The 22,800-nt window shown below is 44.9% G+C and overlaps 1 protein-coding gene across 1 annotated transcript in view; it reads left to right on the forward strand.

Moving 5' to 3' along the window:
* Window positions 1-22,800, forward strand: part of LOC113587874 (pro-neuregulin-3, membrane-bound isoform) — a 228,595-nt gene that overhangs the window by 198,025 nt on the left and 7,770 nt on the right. Inside the window, exons 4-7 of the mRNA XM_035531281.1 lie at window positions 12,797-12,823; window positions 17,303-17,405; window positions 18,705-18,828; window positions 22,319-22,440. Of these exons, the coding sequence (XP_035387174.1) occupies window positions 12,797-12,823; window positions 17,303-17,405; window positions 18,705-18,828; window positions 22,319-22,440 (376 nt within the window). The remainder of the gene's footprint in view (window positions 1-12,796; window positions 12,824-17,302; window positions 17,406-18,704; window positions 18,829-22,318; window positions 22,441-22,800) is intronic.

Consider the following 22,800-nt stretch of genomic DNA (forward strand, 5'->3'; position numbering starts at 1 on the left):
CAAGGCCACGCCTTCAATTTGCCCCTCAAAGTTAGACCTTAGAGACCACGCGAAACGTCTTCTTTTCACACGGCTCTGGTGCTTTTCCATACATTTAAGGTTAATGTTTGAGTTTTATCAGTGGCAGACCGCTGCAGATGTGTCCAGATGTAGTTTATCTTTCCTTTCACTTTGACAAGGACACAGTCAGTGGTGTTTAGGAAAATGGAGTCACACACAAAACATGGAGCACTGTCCCAGCTTTGAGGTAATTGTACAATACCCAGTGAATGACAATGACACTTTTTTCTCTAGCATTTGAGCTCCTTTGATCCTGGACCCCCACTGTGAGGTAGACTTGTGCCCCAACACCAACCATGGCAAGGTGGTGCTTTAATTACCCAGCAGGGCATGGGGGATGGCCATCAGGGTATTTATAAGGTGGCTGTATACATCTTGGAATAATCTTACTTATCTTATTTCATTTATAGATGGCTTCTCCCAACTTTATAAATGTCTTCCACATTTTATTTATAAGTATAGGTATCACTATTTAGAATATAACTGTCTTAGAAAGCTTTCCACTATTTATAACTGTCTTAGAAAGCTTTCGTGTCTTAGAAATGTAAGCACAAGCCTTTAGATCAAATTGTATTTGAGATACATAAACACAGAACATAAATTCATTCTGTGTGTGAATTCAAACTTTTGACTGATTCTGGAGAGAAAGAGAGAGAGAGAGAGAGAAATTCTGTAGTAGACAAGTCATACATCAACTGTGTCACGTCTTATATAAACAAACCTGGGGGGTGGGCTTCAGCTTTCTGCACTTTTTAATGAGGAACCCAGCAGGGGTGTTGTAAAAATGACGAACAAATTTAGTCAGCAGAGTCAGTTAAACAGAGATGACTCATTTATCAAAGTGGATGTTTCTGTCTGAATCTGAGGGAGAGTCACATTCCTTCCCTCCAAAGTATTCTATGTGAACAAGCGCCTGTGAGTTCTGGTCAGATATTGTGTTTTTGTTTTTCCCTTTATATATTTATCATTAAAGATATTAAACCTGCTCTAACCTTGAGTGCAAATCAGGGCTCTATCAAGACTTTGGAAGTGTCTTCCTGTTCCATGTAGTACATGTTATAAATAATAATATCTATAGCTAATATCTACTGGAATAAATGATTCCAAGCACATGGTGTTTCCTCTTCCTGCTCAGTAAGAGAGAAGTGAACAATGTCATGGTTAAAGCAACATCAAAAGCACAACATAATGGATCAAATAGACGTCATCAAATTATGCTCGAGTTACGTCTTCATGTACCCCAATATAAACACACAGGTCTAGTTAGTTCCACAGTTACTCTCTCATTTGGGTTTGTTTTTCACCCATGTAGCCGATCTGTCTGCTCTTCTGGAAGAGATACGTGCCTACAATGTCACCACCTGAGTCATGTGTCCATTAGTTCAGAGGTCACACTATTTCCATCAGTTCAGAGGTCACAGGTCACTTTCACCCACCTGATTCCAGTGTCCATCAGTTCAGAGGTCACAGGTCACTTTCACCCACCTGATTCCAGTGTCCATCAGTTCAGAGGTCACACATCACTTTCACCCACCTGATTCCAGTGTCCATCAGTTCAGAGGTCACATGTCACTTTCTCCAACCTGATTCCAGTGTCCATCAGTTCAGAGGTCACAGGTCACTTTCTCCAACCTGATTCCAGTGTCCATCAGTTCAGAGGTCACTTTCACCCACCTTCTCTTCCTCTCTCTTTCTGAAGATGCACAGCCAATAGGAAGTCATATACTGTGCTGACTTTAACATCAAAGTTTTAACAGAGACTCTCTGTCCACATTGTCTATATCTGATAAAAAGGAAAGGAAACAGTGCCCAGTTACATTATCCACCTGAATTTAAATGGGAATTCTCTTCCAATGAAGAAGAAAATTAGGACAGGGACACGGTGCCTTTCAATAAAAAGTGGGGAAAATTCTCTGTGTAGGATGAGATGAAGATGAAGATGAAGCAATATTCCCCCTTCTGCATTCCCTTTCATCTTATCTTCTCTTTTATATTATATAGATGCAGAGTATGCCAGAGTCGGGGTCAGAGTATTAAAACATTGAAAGTAAAGAGTACAAAATCATCTTTCAAATGTCTCCAAGATTAATTACCATTGGACAGCCACGGAGTTTGAGGGACCCTATAGTTTGAATTTTTCAAATGGAAGATTCAACTGTCATTGTCCATCATTGCCAGCGTCCTTCCACCAAACGTTTGCGCATCTGCATCAGGCAATCCGCATGTTTTCAGCATCAGGCACGCTTCACGCCCCAAGGGGCTGGGATTCGTCCCTGGGGATGCGGGCATTCTGGCAGAGGTGTTCCGCAGGAGCTTCTCCACCACAGCAAATTCTGCAAGGTTCCTCAAAACATCCGCGAGCTTTCCGTGCAGAAGCAACCCACCAACTGGGAGAGAAGGGCACTCTGACGCAATAACCGTCTGGTTTTATGTCCCTGGCTACTTCTGCTGAATTACTGCTCGGCTTCTACATGAGTACCCCGAGTCTTGCGGTGCCTTGTCACGACACATTAGCGAAGGCAGAGGAAACCGGGCAGCGAGCCTGTAGCCTGTTAACAAGGACGGGGCTGCAACCGCGAATGCTCAGGAGGGAAAAGGCACCAGACTAGGCATGAGAACGGCTGGTGAGATCTCTCCAAGGCACACCCAACCCTATCCACCCAATGATGGCTTTGCTGACAAAATCATAGATTCATATCTCCATTTAAATTTTGTGATTTTAATTCTATCTATCTATCTATCTATCTATCTATCTATCTATCTATCTATCTATCTATCTATCTATCTATCTATCTATCTATCTATCTATCTATCTATCTATCTATCTATCTATCGCAGCCTATTCCTGGTCTATATAAATAGGGGAAAATGGTTTTCTTAGTTCTCTATTAATATTTGAATAGACTTGGGGCATATTTGCCTCTTTGCTCTCTTTCAATTGTGAAAGCATAATAAATGCATATCTCTTTATCATTTATCATTCAACAGCTAGCCCTCTTTCATGTCATACTCGCTGTCGCTCCATACAACTCCATATCCGTACTGACGAGTGAGCGGCTCGCACTCGCACAGTCTTGCACGTGCTTGCCTACCACCTTCACGATGACGGAGCATCGGGGCAAATATAGCCTGGTGGTGGGTGGCCTCGTGCTTAACAGACTGCACTAGCCACGAGCCAATTTGCATTCGGCCGTGCGGGAAAGCACAGCGCGAGGCGCAGAGGAAATCCACATCGATCGCTGCGATTCGTCGGCCGAGGCCGCGTGCCTTTCTCCCTGCTAGTACGCGTGGAATATTAGCACGAGCCCGCAGAAATGCGGCGGACAGGTTATCTGCATGGATCCCATCAGGTTACTCCACAAAGAGAAAGCGGATCTCTAGAGCTCGTTCGTCTCGACTGGGGTCACCTTGCCGACGAGCACTGAGCAAAGAGAATACGTGCACCTTTTAAAAAGAGCATTATTCTCTTGTTATTCTGTGAAAATACGCGGCGAGGATGACAGATTAATGCGTTTTGTTCTGTACGCAAGGTGTTTCCTTCCGACACCTGAGCGCTGGGGGGTAAAGTGCAGAAGTGCAAGAAATCTGTTTTCATAGAGTAACATAATTTAGCCTCCATCTGGCGTCAATTGAACCGCGTGTCACAAAGGCGCCATGTATTTGATTTACAACAATCAAGCAAAACAAGATATGCGCACCTGTCTTGTAATATCCTAATATATAACACACGTGCAGACACACGTTTTTGTTTTTTTGTAGGTTGCATTTCTGTTGCTTTTGATTGATAGCTTCTCATTAGCATACAGTTGCACACCACTCCACAGCGTGTGCTGCGCCACACACTTACTGAGTTGGGTTTGTTGCTGTGGCAGGCAGAGTGTTTCTTTATCCTCACAGCTGCACCTTCCAAAGCGGTTCCTCCTCCCAGGCGATAATATTTGCGTTTGAGTTGAAGCGGCGGTCCAGTGTGTTCCAGGGCACGGGCACCACGCAGACGAGTTCTTGAAGTTTTGACGAGCCATTTGATGGCTGTTTGGTCTATATTGGGCTGAAACGTTCGTGTTCGCTACTATTGTACTTGGCCATTTCAAGGCCAGATTTGTCTAGCTGTTTTCTGGAATCTTGGATTTGTCTGTATTTGCCTTGTTATAGTACTTTGGCTGTTACCACCAGTTTTCTGTGTGCCCTCCACAACATGTTTGCTCAGGTGCACGTGTCATGCTGGACCTCATGGACATAATCCATCCGCTGTCACTCCCATGTGTCAGAACATGTTCTGAGAAGCTCCCTTAATAAATCTCCCTAAGCCAATGCGGTTCACCACTGTCTTGCGACCTGTCAATCTTGCTATCCTGGCTGAGAGCCGCTGCCTCTGCTCCGCCTACTCTCCGCCCACACTGGTTCCTTCCCAGGGGTTTATTGGAAGGTTTTGGAGCACCTCACTGATCTTAGGCAAAATGGCCGGGGGGAAAAAAAAACAAAACACAAAGACCCACGATCCTTCCTGCAACATGCAGAGAGATGATGCAGAGATGTACAGCCTGCTTGGCAGGTTGTGGAATTGCATCCGTCTGATGTAATATGCTTGGAGAAAGAAAGAAAGAAAGAAAGAGTACATAGCTGTAGCAACACCAGTAAAACATCGGTGGAGGTTTCAGGTCGTTTGGTTTAGTTCCCGGAGAAGAGTTTCCTAGCTTTAAAGCTGCTGATGTTAGTTTAATGGCCTGATCAATTACATTCCAAGATGTTTAGCTTTCTCATTATCTAAAATCCTCATTGTGATGCTGCCCTTTTCCACACTGATTACACTGTGTGGGAATAACCCCGCACCCAGGGGGCTTTGTTCCACTGTATAACATACAAGTAAGTTAGTCTATTTGTATAATAAATGTACTGAGGGCAAACACAAATGTAAAAGTCAAATAAATCGAAGTGCTAGGCAGAGGGGCAGGAATGTACATGCTAAGCAGGGGGTGGGCATGTACATGAAACAGGCATGTTCATGTTTGAATGGCTGCAGCGTTCAGCAGTACAAAGAGTGTACGGTGTCCTACAGTGTCCACTTAGACTCCTGTCAGAGTTCACATGTACATCACAGACACCTCTGAATGCTAAAGAGATGATTTTTAGAGACAGATTCAAGATGTAGGCAAACTGTAGAAGCCACTGCAGTTCCCCCACCAAGAGGCTGCTCACTGAAATGTGTGTTCCACACTCATAGACCCCTGGACTGCCCTCTAATTCCATTGGTCTGGGAGTAACAAGCCGAGTTTGTGTTTTTGTGTGTGTGTGTGTGTGTGTGTGTGTGTGTGTGTGTATAGAGTTGTGTGTGGTCATAGAGTGCAGGGTCCAGTGTTGACTGACCTGCAGGAGCGGAGCAGTCGGGTCTGGTCGTGTCAGTCGCCTGTTTCACAGAAAACTGCACGCATCCATTAACCGCCTTCATGGCCAAGATTCCAACTTCAAAAGCAGATGTTGCCATTGGCTTTATGACACACACACTGCTAGTTTCGTATTCTGCACTTTGTTTATTTATTCATTTTCTAATGATAATTTTTCGTTTAAGAGTTAACTCAGAGAATCCCATGCCAGTGCATGTACTTAATGGTAAGGTGGATGTTTCTTGCAGGCGTGCTGCCACAGCTGTGCAGCAATCAAGATTAATTCAGCCTAATTTGCTGTGATATAAATCTAGCCGAGAGGGGAAAGGAGTCCCTACCGCATTATGCTGTCTTACTTTAACAGGCTGAAACAGTATCACACTCCGGTTATAGCTGCTATGGTGCTGTGCCTGTCTGGCATTAGACATGTTTAAGCGGAGAGTGTTGTCAAGGCCTCTGGAGCTCTGGGTTTCTATGCAGTTCAAGTGCTATTCGGGTGGTGACGCCGAGTTGCTCGTAACTATCGATTCAATGCATTGTCAGAAAAACAGACTGTGTGATATTCACCTCCAGCACCTCGTCTAATTTGAAGCGCTGTCCAAACTTTCATCGCTCCAGACGGTCTCCACGTTATTTTCTTCACATAAGACCCGTGAGGAAAAGCTGTTTTTTGCCACTGCAGGTTTGTCTCACGAACTGGAGTGGGGGCCATCCGGCTCAGCGCGTGAGACACACGCAAGGGTTTAATATCAGCAAACTGCACGACAGTGAACAAATAGCTCTCGTGTCAGGAGACAAATGACAAGATTGCAGTTATTAGAAGTCAAAAACAATCAAGCAGTACTTGTTAATGGGTTTTCTTGTACAGAGCAGAACAGCAGGTGATCAGGATTAGGAATACCCTTTTACTAACGACTTTGACTGCATGGTCAAGGACGATGGTTTTTTTTTGTTTTAGTTTTTTCAAAACATCTGTAAATGATTTAGACAGATGGCATTGTAAAAGGTTTATGACGCGAGAGTCACGATGTGATAATTCAAGACAGAATGGGTCCCACCTACCGTAATTGAAGAAAACCAAAACAGTGACACACCGCAGATGGCCACAAACTGTGAAGGTCAAAGGTTAATTTATTCTCATTTGCTATGACAGTTTACTCCATGCATTCTGGGAAGTAAAGTCAGAATGATTGTTTTAGTCACGTGAGAATAGATGAAGCCATTTAATAAGCATAAAGGTGAAGGGCAGTTTTGTGTGATATTTCGGCGCACGTGTCCTGGTGTGTTTATCTGCCCGTTTGTAGGACTCACTCGGTATGCTCCCCATTTTCTCTCTCTCACTGAGGACCTGCACAGTAGGTGAAGGTGCAGGTAGGTGAGGGTGTAGATAGGTGATGGTGTGTCAGGTAGGTGATGCTGCACGTCCTGAGTATTGTTAGCATGTTGATTACTTTTACTATTACCATCCCATAATGACAGGAACAACACAAGGAAATGCGGTGTGTGTGTGTGTGTGTGTGTGTGTGTGTGTGTGTGTGTGTGTGTGTGTGTGTGTGTGTATGTGTGTGTGTGTGTGTGTGTGTGTGTGTGAGAGAGAGATGCTTTTCTCACAGTGATTCACTTCAATGCTTGGAGATGTTCTACAAATACCACCAAACTATTGCCTCTCTGTGCAGTTTTGGTCTTCGCGTGGCTGTGAAATTCACGATGAAGGTCTAATGGCTGTAGTTTGTGTTCTTCGCATTAGCAGACCAACGTCCTCTCTGACCTCTACAGAGCTGCGTCTCACTTCGGCCCCAAAGCCACCCACAGCACTTGTTTCAGCTGCCATGGGCCCAGGCCACCAGAAGGAGGTGCCAGTTAAGCTGTTTAGGGATTTAGCAGAGAAGGCTGAGTTGCAAGGCTGTGTTTGCCTTGTGAGCTGGGTTCAGTTCCTAAGCTTGGTTCACACATGAGTCCATTAGCAGGGTTCATGTACACAGACCGTTAAATCACAAGAGTGAACATGAATGATTACTCTCACTCTGCTACCTGCGTTTAGGGCTATAATCTCTCTCCCCAGGACGTGATCACAGACACATTCATATTCTTAAGAATGTAAATCTGCTTTTACTGACATGGCAGTTCTTCAAACCACAAACGTGTTCACACGTCTCAGACACACACACACACACACACACACACACGCATATACCACCACCACACTTGAATATAGTGAATCTTGTCTCTAGATTCAGATGTGGTGGGTGCCAACCAAAGCCCACTGAGCTGGTCAGTATTAACTGCGGCAGGCTCAGGGAAGGTGGCTCTGGTCTCACGGGGAATCATTTGCTTTCCTCCGCAGCTGGAGAGAACAGAAAACGAGGTTTGTTCTCGACTCCTCCTTCCAGTCGTCCTCTCACCCCTTTCTTTGTGCTCAGCTGTTTCGTGGCGTTGTTTTTTCCTTTTAATCTGCAGATCTCCATCTTGCTCCCTCTCTCCCCCCGTATGTCTCTCTTTCTCTTTTTCCCGTTTGGCTCGCTCTCTCTCTCCCTCTCTCTCGACCTTTAATTACTGAACCGCAGGTCATTTCTTATTAGGTCCTACTGTTTTGTTTCAATGATTGAAGTGCAGGGTTTATTTCATAAACCCCTGGAGATTTATATATCTTCGGGAAAAAGAAATGAAACAATGCAAGACCCCATACCAGACATCACATATGGTGCAGTTTTGTTTGACAGCAGCCTGTATGGGAATTGTGGATGGGGAAAATTGATATTCGTACTACCAGTTTGTACTTACTGACAGCCCATCTATGCGTGTTTGTGTTTGTGTGGTTGTGGGAAAGAGAGAGGTCTCAGGGCTAAGTTGCAGACCACTGTGTGTGAGAATCACCCTCATATGTCAAGTCAAATGAGGGCGTCTCTGCATGAGCCGGTTCTGTTTAAGATGGTCCACTGGGATGGGCAGGTGTACCACTCACCCTGGCTGCTTAGGCAACATAGGTAAACAGGCAGCGTGGGTAAATGGACAGAATGGGTACACGGGCAGCACAGGTAAACAGGTACTTTGGGTACACATGCAGTTTGGGTAAACAGGCAGCACAGGTAAACAAGCAGTTTGGGTACACAGGCAGCACAGGTAAACAGGCAGCACAGGTAAACAGGTAGTTTGGGTACACAGACCGCACAGGTAAACAGGCAGCGTGGGTACACGGGCAGCACAGGTGAACAAGCAGGTTATGTACACAGACAACACAGGCTAACAGGCAGCATGGGAAAACAGGCATCACAGGTAAACAGGCACCGTGGATACACACACACACTTCCCTATGCTTCTTCCCACCGTGAGGGTGGCTGAGCACGATAAGATTTTAGATGTAATACCCAATCTCCCTGGTCATATATTGGAGGAGGAGGTGGTCTGACTGAGGCATGCGTATGCCTTCCCTGGCCAATCACAAATTCGTGTAAGACACTGTAAAACTCTTCCCACAACATGATCTTTATCAGAACATTATCAAAACATTCGCCTTGTCTTCTGGATCCAAAGCACGGGGATTGTCTTTCTCCTCCAAAATATTCTGCGGAAGAGAAGAACTGGTGGAGAGTTCTGCAGTGTTCAGCTTGTCAGTGCACTGTCCACATTTATATACAGCAGTGGACCAGAAACCCTTGGGGACGTCTGTTTCAGACGCCTTAACAAGCCACTTCGGCTCAAGGCAAAGGTCTGATTTTGTCATGCCGTTTGCATTATTGCTAACTGGGTGTCCGTGGCTTATTAGCCATGCAGCTCCAGTGCGGAGTTTGAACTCCAGCCATGTCTTGGCTCACTGGAACATTTGTGTGATTTTGATTTTTTGCCAAACCACTTCTTTAAGATCTGAAGCTGACAGTGTTCTCCGTCTCAGCGGTGTCACAGCCGACTTTGTGTGAAATACAATATGATAGAACAAAGTCTTAGGCTTTGACCGGATTGGCCGGGAGTTTGAACAGGATGGAGGGAGAAAGAGAGAGAGCGAGAGAGAGAGAGATGGCACCCGAACAGGATGAAGAGAAAGAGGGAAAGAGATGGAATGTACAGTATGGAGAGACAGAAAGAGAGAGAAATATGGGACATCAGTCATTTCACTTTGAGGCAACAGCATCAAAGCTTTTGGTGCATCAAACACAGAAAGGTTCTCCCAGATCTGTCCTTTCTCTTTATGATCTCTCTTCGGCAGAGATGATGCACCAATTACGCTGGCTGCACGGGTGCGTTAGTTTTTAACACAAGCAGAAGGCAGATCTGCAGGCTTCCCCTTTTCCTCCGTTCCTGTGAGGTAGATGAGGGTGGTGTGAGTGTATGCACGCAACCAGCATTTCACGTGGAGGGTGTGTGTGCTTGTGTGTGCGCTTGTGTGTGTGTGTGTGTGTGTGTGTGTGTGTTGTTCCAGACTTCCTCCCCCACAGCCACCTGATGCCTCTAAATTTATGCAGGGCTAACCATCACTCTACAAGAACACCAACTGTGTGTAAAAGAGAGAGAGAGAGAGAGAGAGAGAGAGAGAGAGAGAGAGAGAGAGAGAGAGAATGAGAGAATGAGAGGCAGCCTGTGTAGAGAGAATGCGGCCTTCCTGCTCCTGTTTGATGGGAGGCCCAGGAGGCCTATGACAGCAGGATGGCTGACCTCCTCCCTGCTAATCCAGATCAATGTTCTGGGACAGCCATTGAATAGTTTCACCTCAGGATGCCCTCTCATCCTGAGCGGATAGGGAGGGGCCATGTAGGAGACAGAGACACCTTTCTACCTGCAGCCATTGGCCGAGGCCGTCTGGGTTAAGTGCTTTACTTGAGGAAACACAGCCAGAGGCTCTGGACCTCACACTGTTGTCCCAGTGTGCCCCTCCCGGTTTCACCTGAGATGCTGGACAATGTGTTTTTAAAACAATCACTTAGTCCCATGTGATATACAACAAACAATAATAAAACTAATTAATAGACTTGTTTTTTTTCTCTCTGGATAAGGGTGTCTGCCAAATGCTGTAAATGTAAAACAGTGAAGTAAAGTGAAGTCTTAACATTACTCAAGTGTGTGTGTGTGTGTGTGTGTGTGTGTGTGTGGGTGGGTGGGTGGATGTGTGTGTGTGTGTGTATATGTGTGTGTGTGGGTGGGTGGGTGGGTGTGTGTGTGCATGTGTATGTGTATGTGTGTGTGTCTGTGTGTGTGCATGTGTATATGTGTGTGTGTGTGTGTGTGTGTGTGTGCATGTGTGTGCATGTGTGTGTGTGTGTGTGTGTGTGTGTGTGTGTGTGTATGTGTGTGGATGTGTGTGTGTTTGGGTGTATGTGTGTGTGTCTGTGTGTGTGCATGTGTATATGTGTGTGTGTGTGTGTGTGTGTGTGTGTGTGTGTGTGTGTGTGTGTGTGTGTGTGTGTGTGTGTATGTGTGTGTGTGTGTGTATGTGTGTGTGTGTGAGAGCCCCTCACATCCTCTCCAGTGATGACCTCACATCCCTGCGTTGCTTGGCCGTCTGAGACCCCACATTTACAGACGTGTGACACAGCAAGAGACCCATAATACCTCCCTAAAGCTCTGGCACAGTATAAGGCATTATCATTTCATTACATCGTTTTCAATTACATATTTTTATTACTATACAGTACAATGCATTCCTAATATGAAAGTACTTTTATATAGTCAGTACAGGGATTGATGCAGTTGTGTGTACAGTCACCCATTCCTTTTTGTGGCTAAACATAGAATAGAATATACAAACGTGAATTATCCAGAGCAAATTATGCAAGAGAAAGAAAGCATTTAACTTTCTCTCTGATTGGTTCACGGTGTACCACTATCTGAGAGAAGGCAGCCGTTCATAATCCCATTCTGTTCAGCTGACTTCAGCGTAAAAAGTGGAAAGTGTTTCTCCAGGGACACTTTGAAAACACTGCAGAGGTGTGTCATTCACAACAGCTGCATTTTAATCTGGAACATTTTAATCTAGTACATAAAATAAATGTAACATGAATGCAAAGTGGCTTTGTCCTTTTAGAATGATGGCCCTGGGTTTTTGTTTTGTTTTTTCACGATTTCATTGTTATATTCCACAAAAAAGAAAAGGTAAAAATGTATTTTTTATAAAATCTAATAAATACATAAATTAATAAAAGCTCTGATGTCAAAAACTCTCTTCGAGCTTCGGAAACCACCGGGCTCTGGACATCAAGGCAGTTTAAGCGAGTATCCTAATTAAATGTTAGCTTGGTTGGTATCTGTGTGGTACTTCTATGTGGTACTGAAGTTTCCTCCCAGTCAAACCCTCCTACCCTTCACCATCGTCCTGAATGGACTGAGCAGGAGACCTTCAGAACCAACCGCATGCTGCACTCCAGTTTAAAAACAAAGCATCCCGTAAACTGGGTATGCTTCCTGTCGGAGCAGGGCATCTCGGAAGCCTCAGGAGACCTGAATTTTCACCCTCGCTGCTCAACTTTGGATGGGAGACAAGAATAAATTAATCAGTATCAACCAACGAAACACTCCGAATCAGTGTCAACCAACCAAACACTCTGAATCAGTGTCAACCAACCAAACACTCTGAATCAGTGTCAACAGACCAAACGCTCTGAATCAGTGTCAACCAACCAAATACATGTGAAGTCACATTCAATCTTCCATATCTAAGCTAATTGTCCCACGAGAAAACTCACCTTTGCTGCTTTTCTTCCACAGGCTGGGAATTCAAGGTGCACCATACTGTACTGCACTATACTACACTACACTACACTATACTACACTACACTACACTACACTATACTACATTACACTACACTATACTGCACTATAGTATACTATACTACACTACACATACTGCACTATAGTATTCTATACTACACTATACTACACTGCACTTTAGTATACTATAATAAACTATACTACACTATACTGTGTGGCACTATACGTCAGTATAGTACACTACACATACTACACTATAGTATACTATACTATGCTACCCTATACTACACTGCACTTTAGTATACTATAATAAACTATACTATACACTATACTATACTATAGTATACTACACTATACTGTGCTATATTCACTGTTATACTATACTACACTATACTATGCTACACTATACTACACTGCACTTTGGTATACTATAATAAACTATACCATACACTATACTACACTATACTGTGCTATAGTATACTACATTACACTATGCTATATTCACTATGTTATACTACACTACACTACACTATGTTCAGTATGTATTAAGGTCGTGCTGGTGCGTAGTGTGCAGCAGTGCAATACTCTGCCCTTAATAATGTTCGCTCTTTCTTTCTTTGTCTTTCTTTCCTTCTCTATTCACCTCTCCACTGGAGCAGCAGATCACTTGGGAATCGAGTTCATGGGTAAGAAATGTCTTTTTCTCCTTGGCTCCGCAGTGAGTTGTGCTGGGAGAAATTTGGGACTTTTGGTGCCAGGAATGGTATACTTGTGAATCCGCCGTGTTTGTTCATGCGTGTTGTTTTAAATATCCTTTTCACTATTAAAATGTGAAATGTTTTTATTTTTGCACTCTGTTTGGAGAAGGAAGGCTCGAAAATAATGTCTTTGAAATGGGCGTAACATTTTGCTAAGTGTAGCCTTTATGTGACAAAAATACAGTGGCTTAATTTTTGTCATATGTGTTGAGCATCCCCCAAACTTAATTTAGGTGTTTACAAATTTTACTGTTGTCCTATCAAACAATCATTTAACCATAACATACCTCTTCCACTCTTTAATCTACCAATTGATTGTTTTTTTTTTAAAGATGTTTTAGATGTGGTGCTTATACCGTGGGATTTAAATGTCAGAATTGCAGGACAGAGCAGAGATGGCATTTCTCACTCAGCTTCCTCTTCTCATCCAATCATTTGCTTTATCCTGCTGTGGAATACTAATGGCCCACGGTCTCCTTGGAAACAGCACGGGAAGAATTTCAAGGGACACTGTGCTGTGGGCCCAGTACCTAACAGCATATGTGCGCATGGCCCTACTGCAAGGGGTTCAGGTCAGTAGGTGAGAGGAAAAGTCTTGGAAGCAGGTGATGTAGTTAGACTCTGGGTATCCCTTCTGAACAAAGTGCCATGAGTGTCAATTCTTTTCTTTTTCTTTTTTTAGATAACGTACTCAAACCATTTAAACACAAAAGGCTGAGGCCATGGACTAAGGCCACATTTGAGCAGTTTACTGAGAATAGCGGTACGCTACCTGTAATTTAAAGCTCGACTAATGGAACATACGTAGCGGTGTGGGACGGTGCATCCAGACGGACAGCGTTTGGAAGCAAAAAGCATCGATTCATTTGCGCACTGGTGACTTGCATTCTATGTTTCGTCAATATATAATCACAGCATCGATCTAAAACGCTGGGCCCTGTGTCAGCATAATCTGTCCACGGGTTCGCTTCCAAGTCGTTAGCAGTCACCTGCATCGGGCGGTTCCTACGGAGCTCAGTTTCTGTGTGAGAATCCTTCCTCAGAGGCCTTAAGACAGCCATAAGAGCTTGGCAGGTGCTTCCATTACTTGCTGTGATTTTTACTAGGGCAAATTGTTTTGGTTCTGTTTTTATATACAGAATGCTGCTTATTTCAAATCGCATGTGTGAGTACAACATTTAATTCATGCCTGTTTACTGCTAATGGACAAAGTACAGAATCACATAGCGGGTGGACATGAATTCTGTTTGTCACGTCTAACTTCAGCCATAGCATGAGCAGATTGGTTAATGTTCCACAGAGGGCATGAGTCCAGCAAAGCTGCACAAAAGGATTTAAAGGAGACTTTGTGTTCATTGTTGCCACCCTACGTTAGCAACGGTGGACATAAAATAAGCTCTGAGGCAAAGAAAAACATTACTGCAATTTATGTAACATTTCACCCTTCCGGAGTGCCAACAACCTTAAAGGAAGAATTCTTGGAATATTAGTATATTTACTTGGCCTTGGTGTTGAAGACTGGTCCGGTGGGTGGAGAGAGCGGTTTCTTAGCAGAGACTCACGGGAGCCAGCACCCCTCCAAACAAAGACAGGATCCAGCTCTCAGAATCCCCCGAGCAAACGAAGTCAAACCAGGCATGAGGACTTTCACCTAACCTCTGACCACTGCCACAGAGTTTCAGACCAGGAAGCTGGAACCCAGAGACAGAACCAGAGCAGCTGATCCAGCTGCTCCACTGTCATGGCCATAAAGACTAGTGTGGAACACCCGTGTTGGCACGTGGCTGGGAAATTCGGCCCTTTGTTCTTGTTGTTAGCTGGGTCTCTCATGCTGATCGGACTGAGCCAGTGTGGACTGTGACATCCACTGCTCAGTAGTTAGCCTTTGTGATGCGACAGACCCCAGAACACAGGCAGTAGCAGTGCAGCCTGTGTGAACACCACGCTCGCGAGCGACCCCACTGGTGAACGCCCACGCTCGCGAGCACCCCGCTCGCAATTGTAGAGGTTGTTAGAACACAATACAAACACCTAACACCAGCGTTCGGGTTCCCGGGGCATCATGCGAAGCTGAGAAGGGGAAGCTGTCGGTCTCCTGTAGAGTTGTAATGTTAGGCCTTTTGGTCACTACATCGCTCAATCGCGGCCCATCTCTTCTCACCCTGTCTGCCGCTGTCTCAAAAAACCCCAAGCACACACGTGAGCGCGCACGGCAACGAAAGCACCTGCAAAGCTGCACTTTGGCGAGACTCTGGGCCATCAGCTCGCGGTGGGGAGCACCCAGACGCGCTCAGCCACTGCCGCGTGACACGCTGTCTGGATTCGGCTTCCACCGCCGAATCGGGGAGAGCCAGACGCTGGCAGGCTCATCGCAGTGTGCACAGAGGAAAGCGACGGCGTCTCCAACCTCCCCGTGTCTCTGCGTTTATTTGGCTGGCTGGGAGAAAGTGACAGGCCTACGCTCGACACTTATATGCCTTCCTTTAATGGAACGTCTCTCCAGGCAAAAGAGATGCCTGACGATGCAGGGCAGTGCCGTAATTACGTTTGCAGATGTCAGAGGGAGGCGGACGCGCCTCGGTCGCTGTCTGGTGATCTGAACAATGCTCATAGTCATGTGTTCACACCCATGTGCAAACAAACAAAAACTCCTTTTTCTCCCACCCGTTCTGTTATATCTTAGGTCCTTTTCTTCATTACGAGGCTGCAGAATGACAAGGCTATCATCCTAACAAAATTATCACACTGTAGCTTCACGCAGGGCCCATTTGCTACCATGTAATTGAGATAAATTACCCGTTCTGTGTAAGTCATTATTTCAGTGTTCTTAATGCGACACTCGTAGAGGTCAGTCGTATAAATGCAACACTACATTTCATGAATTGTAAAATGTAATGATTCCAGTTTCGCTTATTGGAACCTTAATTGAGTAGGCTAGATGGGAAGGTTAAGATAGTGACAATAATTCTAGTTTTTTGAGGAAAATAAAAAGTACAGTGAGCAACATCCCTGGACATGAAGACTATGATTTACTGTACTTACGTTATGCTCACTCGTCATCTGGGTTACGCCATAGGCTCCAGAATCAGCTGTGGAATTAGCTCTCTGGTTCATAGGCACATGTCAAAGGCTTTGGGAGTGACCATCTATGGAAGAAGACTAGGGTGCGGTTCTGTATGAAGAAAACAAAGGCTGGGTTAAAATTGGGATCGTTCTTTCTCCATCAGTCGACGTCTCCCTGCTTTGCGCTCCGTGCACTGCACAGACATGTATCAGAATTCCAAAAAGTCGTGATAATTAAGAAGTTATGATATTGAAGAATCGGAGGCCTGGAGAAAGAAATGCTGATAGGTTTTTAGTTTTACTTAATAAGATTTCTCAAGGCAAATGTGTGTGGTAGTAGGTAGGATCATTTTCTGTGTTGTGCTGGGTAAAACCCTGTGTATCCTCTGAGCAGAAATATTAGATTCATTAGCTCAATTTTCACTTGTTAAGATATCACTTGTGCAGTAAACAGTGCATTATGGGAAGATGGCTTGGGTTATTGCAACACCTCTCCTTCCTCCCAAAGCCCCAATCCTGCCCATCCCTCACCCCAAATAATGACTTCCGCTCACAGTTAACTATCACGTAATAAAAGCAAAATGTATATAACGTTTTATAAACCCTTCTGCAAAAATGTTTTTAGAAGTTCATTCATTAATAGTCCACCGTGACTGTAGGAATTTGTCACCGGTTTAGCCGAATATACTGTGAAGCCATTCATGTTTCCCCCATCATTTTAAATATTCCATATATTCCACGATCCCAATTATGGCCCTTCATTGGTTTTCGGCTCACGCCATCTCCTTGTCACGTTCCCATCCGTCACTCGCCCTGCGGAATGTGATGTTGTGTCACCATCCATGTAAAGCCCATTGTGTCTGAGCGTAATCTGATCGATTGCCTGTAATAGCCGTGAATCCGAGCGTGATTGACTCTTTCATATGAGAGAGGACAGCTGCCCTTTCTCATGCTTAATGGTGTCCATTAGGACTTTAAGTATTTTCCAGTGGCACCAGTCCCCAAAGAGAAGGGAATCCATTGCTCTCAGCCCCTTTTCCACGCAAGCTTCCAGCCACGTTGCTTTGCCGATATTGTTTCCTTGGCGATAATGAGGTGCGTTGCATGGGATCATAAACTAGCATTTTGAGAAAAGAACATTGCACGTGCTCCGCGTCGGTTCGCTCTTCGGGATGTTTCCTTCTCCTCACATAGTGCGTGGCCTTTCACGCTTCGTTCTCTCAAGGTTTCAAAATGGCACCGTTGACTCTGTGAAAACCACGACTTTCCATGAAAACCACAACTCTGTGTCTTCTGCTCCTCACCCTGTTTCTCTTTCCCCTTGTTTTTCTATGTCCCACACAGAGAGTAAGGAAGTGTACAAGCGACAAGTGCTGTCAATCACGTGTATAGCCATGGGAATCAGCTTCCTGGGAACGCTGTGTGTGGCTCTTTACTGCCGGAGCAAGTGAGTATGTCGCGGCATTCCTGAAAACTCAGGCCGCTCCAGAACGCGCGCAGCCGAAGGATATGACATCCTGGATGTCCCTGGGGAACAACCAGGAAGAACCAGGCTGAAACGCCTTTACTGGGAGACAGTTGTCATGACAAACAGTTCTGGGGAAGAGTAAAATTAGTGTCTGGTTTTAAAAAAGAGTTTTGTATAAAGCTCCTAGTTGTTCTTGTTGTTGCTGCTGTTTGTTCGCTCGCTTTCTGCCTGGCACCGTTAGTCATGTGTGACAAACAGTGGCTCAGAGAACTGACAGTCCTATCCACCAGTCACGCAACAATGCTACCTTCCCCTGACGTCCTCCGCTCTGTTAAACAAGAGTACTGCATCTCACAAGATGCCCGAGGACTTTTAACACGAGCAGCACCCTAAAAACTGTGGTCGGGTGTTCCAGTGAGCTTAGCGTGTGATTCACCTCCCCTCATCCCCTCAGTGTCCATATCAGCGTATGAGGTCTGTAGCCTCTTCCAGCAACAGAGCTAGGTTTGGGTTCAATCTAGCATCCCAGAAATGTGTGATCTAATTATATGAGACTTAGCAAGCTTGTGTTAGCTGGCAGTTATATATATATATATATATATATATATATATATATATATATATAAATTTTAAATTAACGTAACAGGGTGCTAAAAGATGAGACAATATCCCACAGCCGACAGGAACCACCGCCCTCTTTACTACTGTGTGCCACGTGGACTGTTCCAAAGTGCATCCGCATACCCGTTTTGTCCGACAAAATTTTCTGCAGAGGCCCAATGTTACAACTCTTAGGCCAACTAGTTGATCCTGGCGCCGACTGGGAGTCTTTTAAATGCTGATCAAATCTTTTTCATTTTCTCCCTGAAAGAGCACGGCTTCGGTTCAAGGCAGTGGCTGTCCACCCCTGCCTTGGGGCAGACACAGCAGGAATAATAGGTCCCTGTCACTCTAGGCTTATGAAGCAGAGCAGTAAGACGAATAGCCATGTGATTTCAATAAAACATCTTATATCCTGATGTGACTGACTGAGCAGCCTGACAGCAACATCAAACCCGGATGCGACGGCATTTGAATAGGCTTATAATGAATTTATTGGCCAGGAAAATAACTATAGCGTGCCCTTATTTTTTTGGGGGGGGGGTGGGGGGGTTAGAGGTGATATGTGTGTGTGTGTGTATGATTGTGCATATAAGGGAGTGTATTTGTGGGTGGCAAATGTCTTCATAAGTCACTGTAGCTTTTGCAATCCACTCGTGATTGCACTGCCCCCTGCAGGAGGCACAGGGAAAAGCTCCAGGCCCACCTGAAGGAGAGCCGCAGCCCGAAGGCGGCACCGGGGCTGTCGTGCAGATCGACCCCGAGGCCTCGTTCTGGCTGGCAGCTGCAGAGCGGGAAGAACGTAAGTACCCCCGAGTCCACAGCTGCAGTGGGGTTACCCCCCAAAAAAAAAAGATTCTGTGTGTGCTGGCTATAGGGGACCGCAGCGATGGGTAAGGCAAGTGCTCCCTAGGCTTACCACTCTCGCCAGGGGAGAGGCACGGTGTTCCGGGACCACCTCTGGAATAGCAAGCCAAGCCGTCGGCTTGTCCCTACCCCCCCAGTGAGGACTTTGTGCCCATTTATCACCGACCCGATAGCCTCTGTCGACAGATCTGCCTCAAGATGACCTAATCTGTCTCATTCGTATGGCAAACGCAGCTGTAATGTGAATGTCAGTCAAACCCAGTGACTCAAGCATGGTTAATCTCACAAGCAATCACACACACTGTCAGGAGACTCGCAAACAGCAAGCCAACCAATCAAATGCAGGCCAGTGACAAGGATGTTCAAGACTTTCCATAGAAATAAAATTAGAATCGCACTCCCAAGATATTATTTGTTTTCCTGTGACATTTTTTTTTCCTAGTGACATTAACCACTGTGTATCCATAAACACTGGCAAGAACAACACTTGTCAAGCACGTGACGTGTGTGCTGCACAGAAAAAGGTCATTATTGATCCAATTCCCTCACTATATTATAAAAGATCAATACATAAGAAGTGAATGTTTAATATGCACCTTCCAGGTTATTACCTTACCTGCAAACATGTTTGAGTGAAGTGGGTTTTAGTCACATGATGTCTAATTCTCTTGAAAGTTCCCAAACCCCAGAAAAGCATATATTTGAGGAACTATTTCAACCGGCAGTAGACATGCATGTATGATAGTCCCTTCCTTTTTTTCTCTTCATTAAAGAGTTATTGTCAAGTGTCTATGCTCAGCCGAGATGCTGTGGGTCTGCAGTCTGTCTAAATCTCTTCTTCTCTGACCCAAACCATTCTGCTTTTAAACCAATTACCATTCACCCTCTCCCCTTCAGTGTGGCGTGCCCCGAGCGCTTCGCGGAGGTGATCAGGAAAAAAACCCCGGCAAAACCAGACGACACGTCGCATGTGTCATAAAATCCTGACCCTGGATGGTCTGCTAAGCAAGATTAAAACATCCATTACCTGAAGCGCTCTCTCTGCTCACGGCTGCATGACGACGGTGCTGCGCCACGGCATAGTTACTGTGCTGCACTCGGCCTCCGCCGCATTGCTTTGGACAAAGAGCAGTTTAATGGCTAGTGTGGGAAGTTTTTGACCCAAGCTTGGTCTTTCAGTGTTGTGCCGTTCACCAGATGCCTGCCATGATAACAGGGCCGAGCGCAGCCGAGCGCAGCCGGAGGCAGCAAGATTGCTTAACGCTGGAAAGCAGTGGTCACTAACCAGACTCCTGGAGAGCTGCGATGTTTAGCTCGAACCCTAGCGAGTGTTTCTTCAGCGCACATTTACTACCTGCCAGAGGCTTTTGGGGGGTTTGAATCTGATTTTGGGTTGGGTCTGAGTCATCATTGAGGAAGATCTGTCATTCCTGAGCATTATATTCCATTTTCTGTGGCTTTCATCTCCAAATGGGATGGTAAAGTCTGTTTGTCTCTTTTCTTTCTTTAGTACAGCCGCTGTACAGATGAGTCACTGTTTGCTGAAAAAAAAAACCGAGATGCTTACATAACATTTTTCAAAATGCGATGGCCTACAATCTTTCACCTTGAGAAAGTGAAAATATTTTGCAGTGCAGTAGATCTTTTCTGTTATTTGAGCCGCTATCTAAATGTGTGTCTGACTTTATTTTGTGGGGCTCTTTAGTTCTATTATTCAGTTTAAATGGTTGGACTTGGCAAAATATATGGAGTGCTCCTTATATCACCAAGGTCAATATCATCTAATCAGATATGTAAACCTACTTGATATGTACTTGGTGGTGGAATAAACTTCAGAAGATCAAAACATCTCACCTCACCTAATTGAGAGCGCCATCAAACACAAACGTAGGTGCCGTTCTTTATCTTGTTAGGTGAGCTGGCACCGCATTGCGTTCTTAGTTCACTGTTTGTTTTCTGAAACACGAATGGACTTCCTTCAAACAGTCTCCCACCTGCACAAACCGATGTGTCATGCCGGCAGCACCAGCCCACGTTTCATTACACCCAATCCTTTCCTCTCTCTACTCATTTAACTTCAGAGTGAAAGACTGAAGACTGGAAAGGTAATGTGCTTTGATCAAACAAAGTACTTATTGACTGTGCTGGCCATTCTTATGTGATCTCCATCTATGATTACATATCTGTATTGATTATATAGCTGTATTGATTGGAATACTTTTTTTATACATGACCACACTGGCAGGACTCTCACAAAAATGTGCCAAATTACGTTTGACAGTTGCCAAATCACACATCACCCTGCAAAGAGTGATAACAGGAGTAGATGTTTTAGCACTGGAGTGCACAGAAGACTGCAGATGGAGTATCAGATTGGGAATGGAGCTGCAGACCATCGGTGAAGGTTCCGAGTGGAGGTGGAGGTGTAAGACCAGAGGTGGAGGTCAGGCTGGGGATGGAGATAGGAGGAGGTGTTTAGCAGAGCTGGGACCGTGGTTATAAGATAAGAACACATGCGACGTGTCACCGTAGTAATGCACGTGACTCCTCACCCATCCATGTGTACTTCTGATAAAGGCAAATCTCCCTGTGATGATCCGTTTTGTCACGCATCTCTTCCTGGGTTTCGAGAGCACATTATTAACCCTTATCTGTGCTCTGTATATGGCCACCTCGTGACCCCCACCAGGCAGTCAACCTGGAGACTGAATGTGTTACTATATCCACTTCTGCTGACTCTAGTGACCTCCTAATTCAGCCATCAGCACCCCCACCCAAAATACGCTCGCCCTCTCCTCTCCTCCCCTCTCTTCATTTCTCCTCACCTCTCCTCTCCTCCCTTCTCTTCATCTCTCCTCTTCTCTCCTCCCCTCTCTTAATGTCTCTTCTTCTCTCCTCCCCTCTCCTCTCTTCATTTCTCTTCTTCTCTCCTTCCCTCTCATCTCTTCATTTCTCCCCTCTCTTTATTTCTCCTCCCCTCCCCTCTCCTCACTCAATTTCTCCTCTTCTCTTTTCATATCCCCTTGGCCTCATTCTAGTCCTCCTCATGTCTCTGTGGGACAGAAAAGATTAAGTACCACAATGACATTTAGATTATTTTTCTGCGTTCTGCAGAAATGGGAATTTTCAAAGTTTGGACTTTCAATGGGATATAATGTGTCCAACAAAGTGTCTTACTGTTTGTCTATTGAACCTGGTCAAATTTTTTTTTTTTCTGTAGACAATAAACCTGCCAAATTTGCTTATAATAAGATGAAGACCATGTGATGACTCACTTCAAGATCATCGTATTACAGAAGAGATAATCTCATTTATAATGAATATTGTTCTGAGATTCCTGATGATAATGCAATACTACTGAGACAAATATACACGGCATTTATATTTATGATGAAAATAATACAGTGCATCCCCACTGTTTGCAGTTCTGCAAAAACACAAGATCCTCCAAGCCACAAGGAGGCACTGTCCATGACTCCAGCTTTGCCCAAAGCCCTTCGGCATCATCTATCCATCTGAAGGGCGTTTCAACAGGAAGACACCACAGGTGAGTCTGGCCCTGGCTACTGGCCAGACATTCCTTCCTAATCTCTTAACAAGAGTCATGCGCATCGTTACGACGAGGATTACGGATTGACCTCGCCTAAATGTTGCCTTAGCCTGGCTGAAAGTAGTGTGGACCTCGTTGAGTGGATCGCCTCTCAGTGCCCTGTCTATGGCCTTTTAGACACTTGTATGATGATAATGGCCTTTCTAATTATATGCCAAGGAGACCAGTGAGATACCGCTCGCTGTAATGTGGTCAAAGGCAGCAGAGAGAAAAATTAAATTACCTCCATGGCAGAGTACCCCCTGATAATTGCAGTTTTATTGAATGCTCTCAAAAGAATGATAGTAATTGTAATTG

This window comes from Electrophorus electricus, chromosome 11, assembly GCF_013358815.1.
Source record: "Electrophorus electricus isolate fEleEle1 chromosome 11, fEleEle1.pri, whole genome shotgun sequence".
Classification (NCBI taxonomy): domain Eukaryota; kingdom Metazoa; phylum Chordata; class Actinopteri; order Gymnotiformes; family Gymnotidae; genus Electrophorus; species Electrophorus electricus.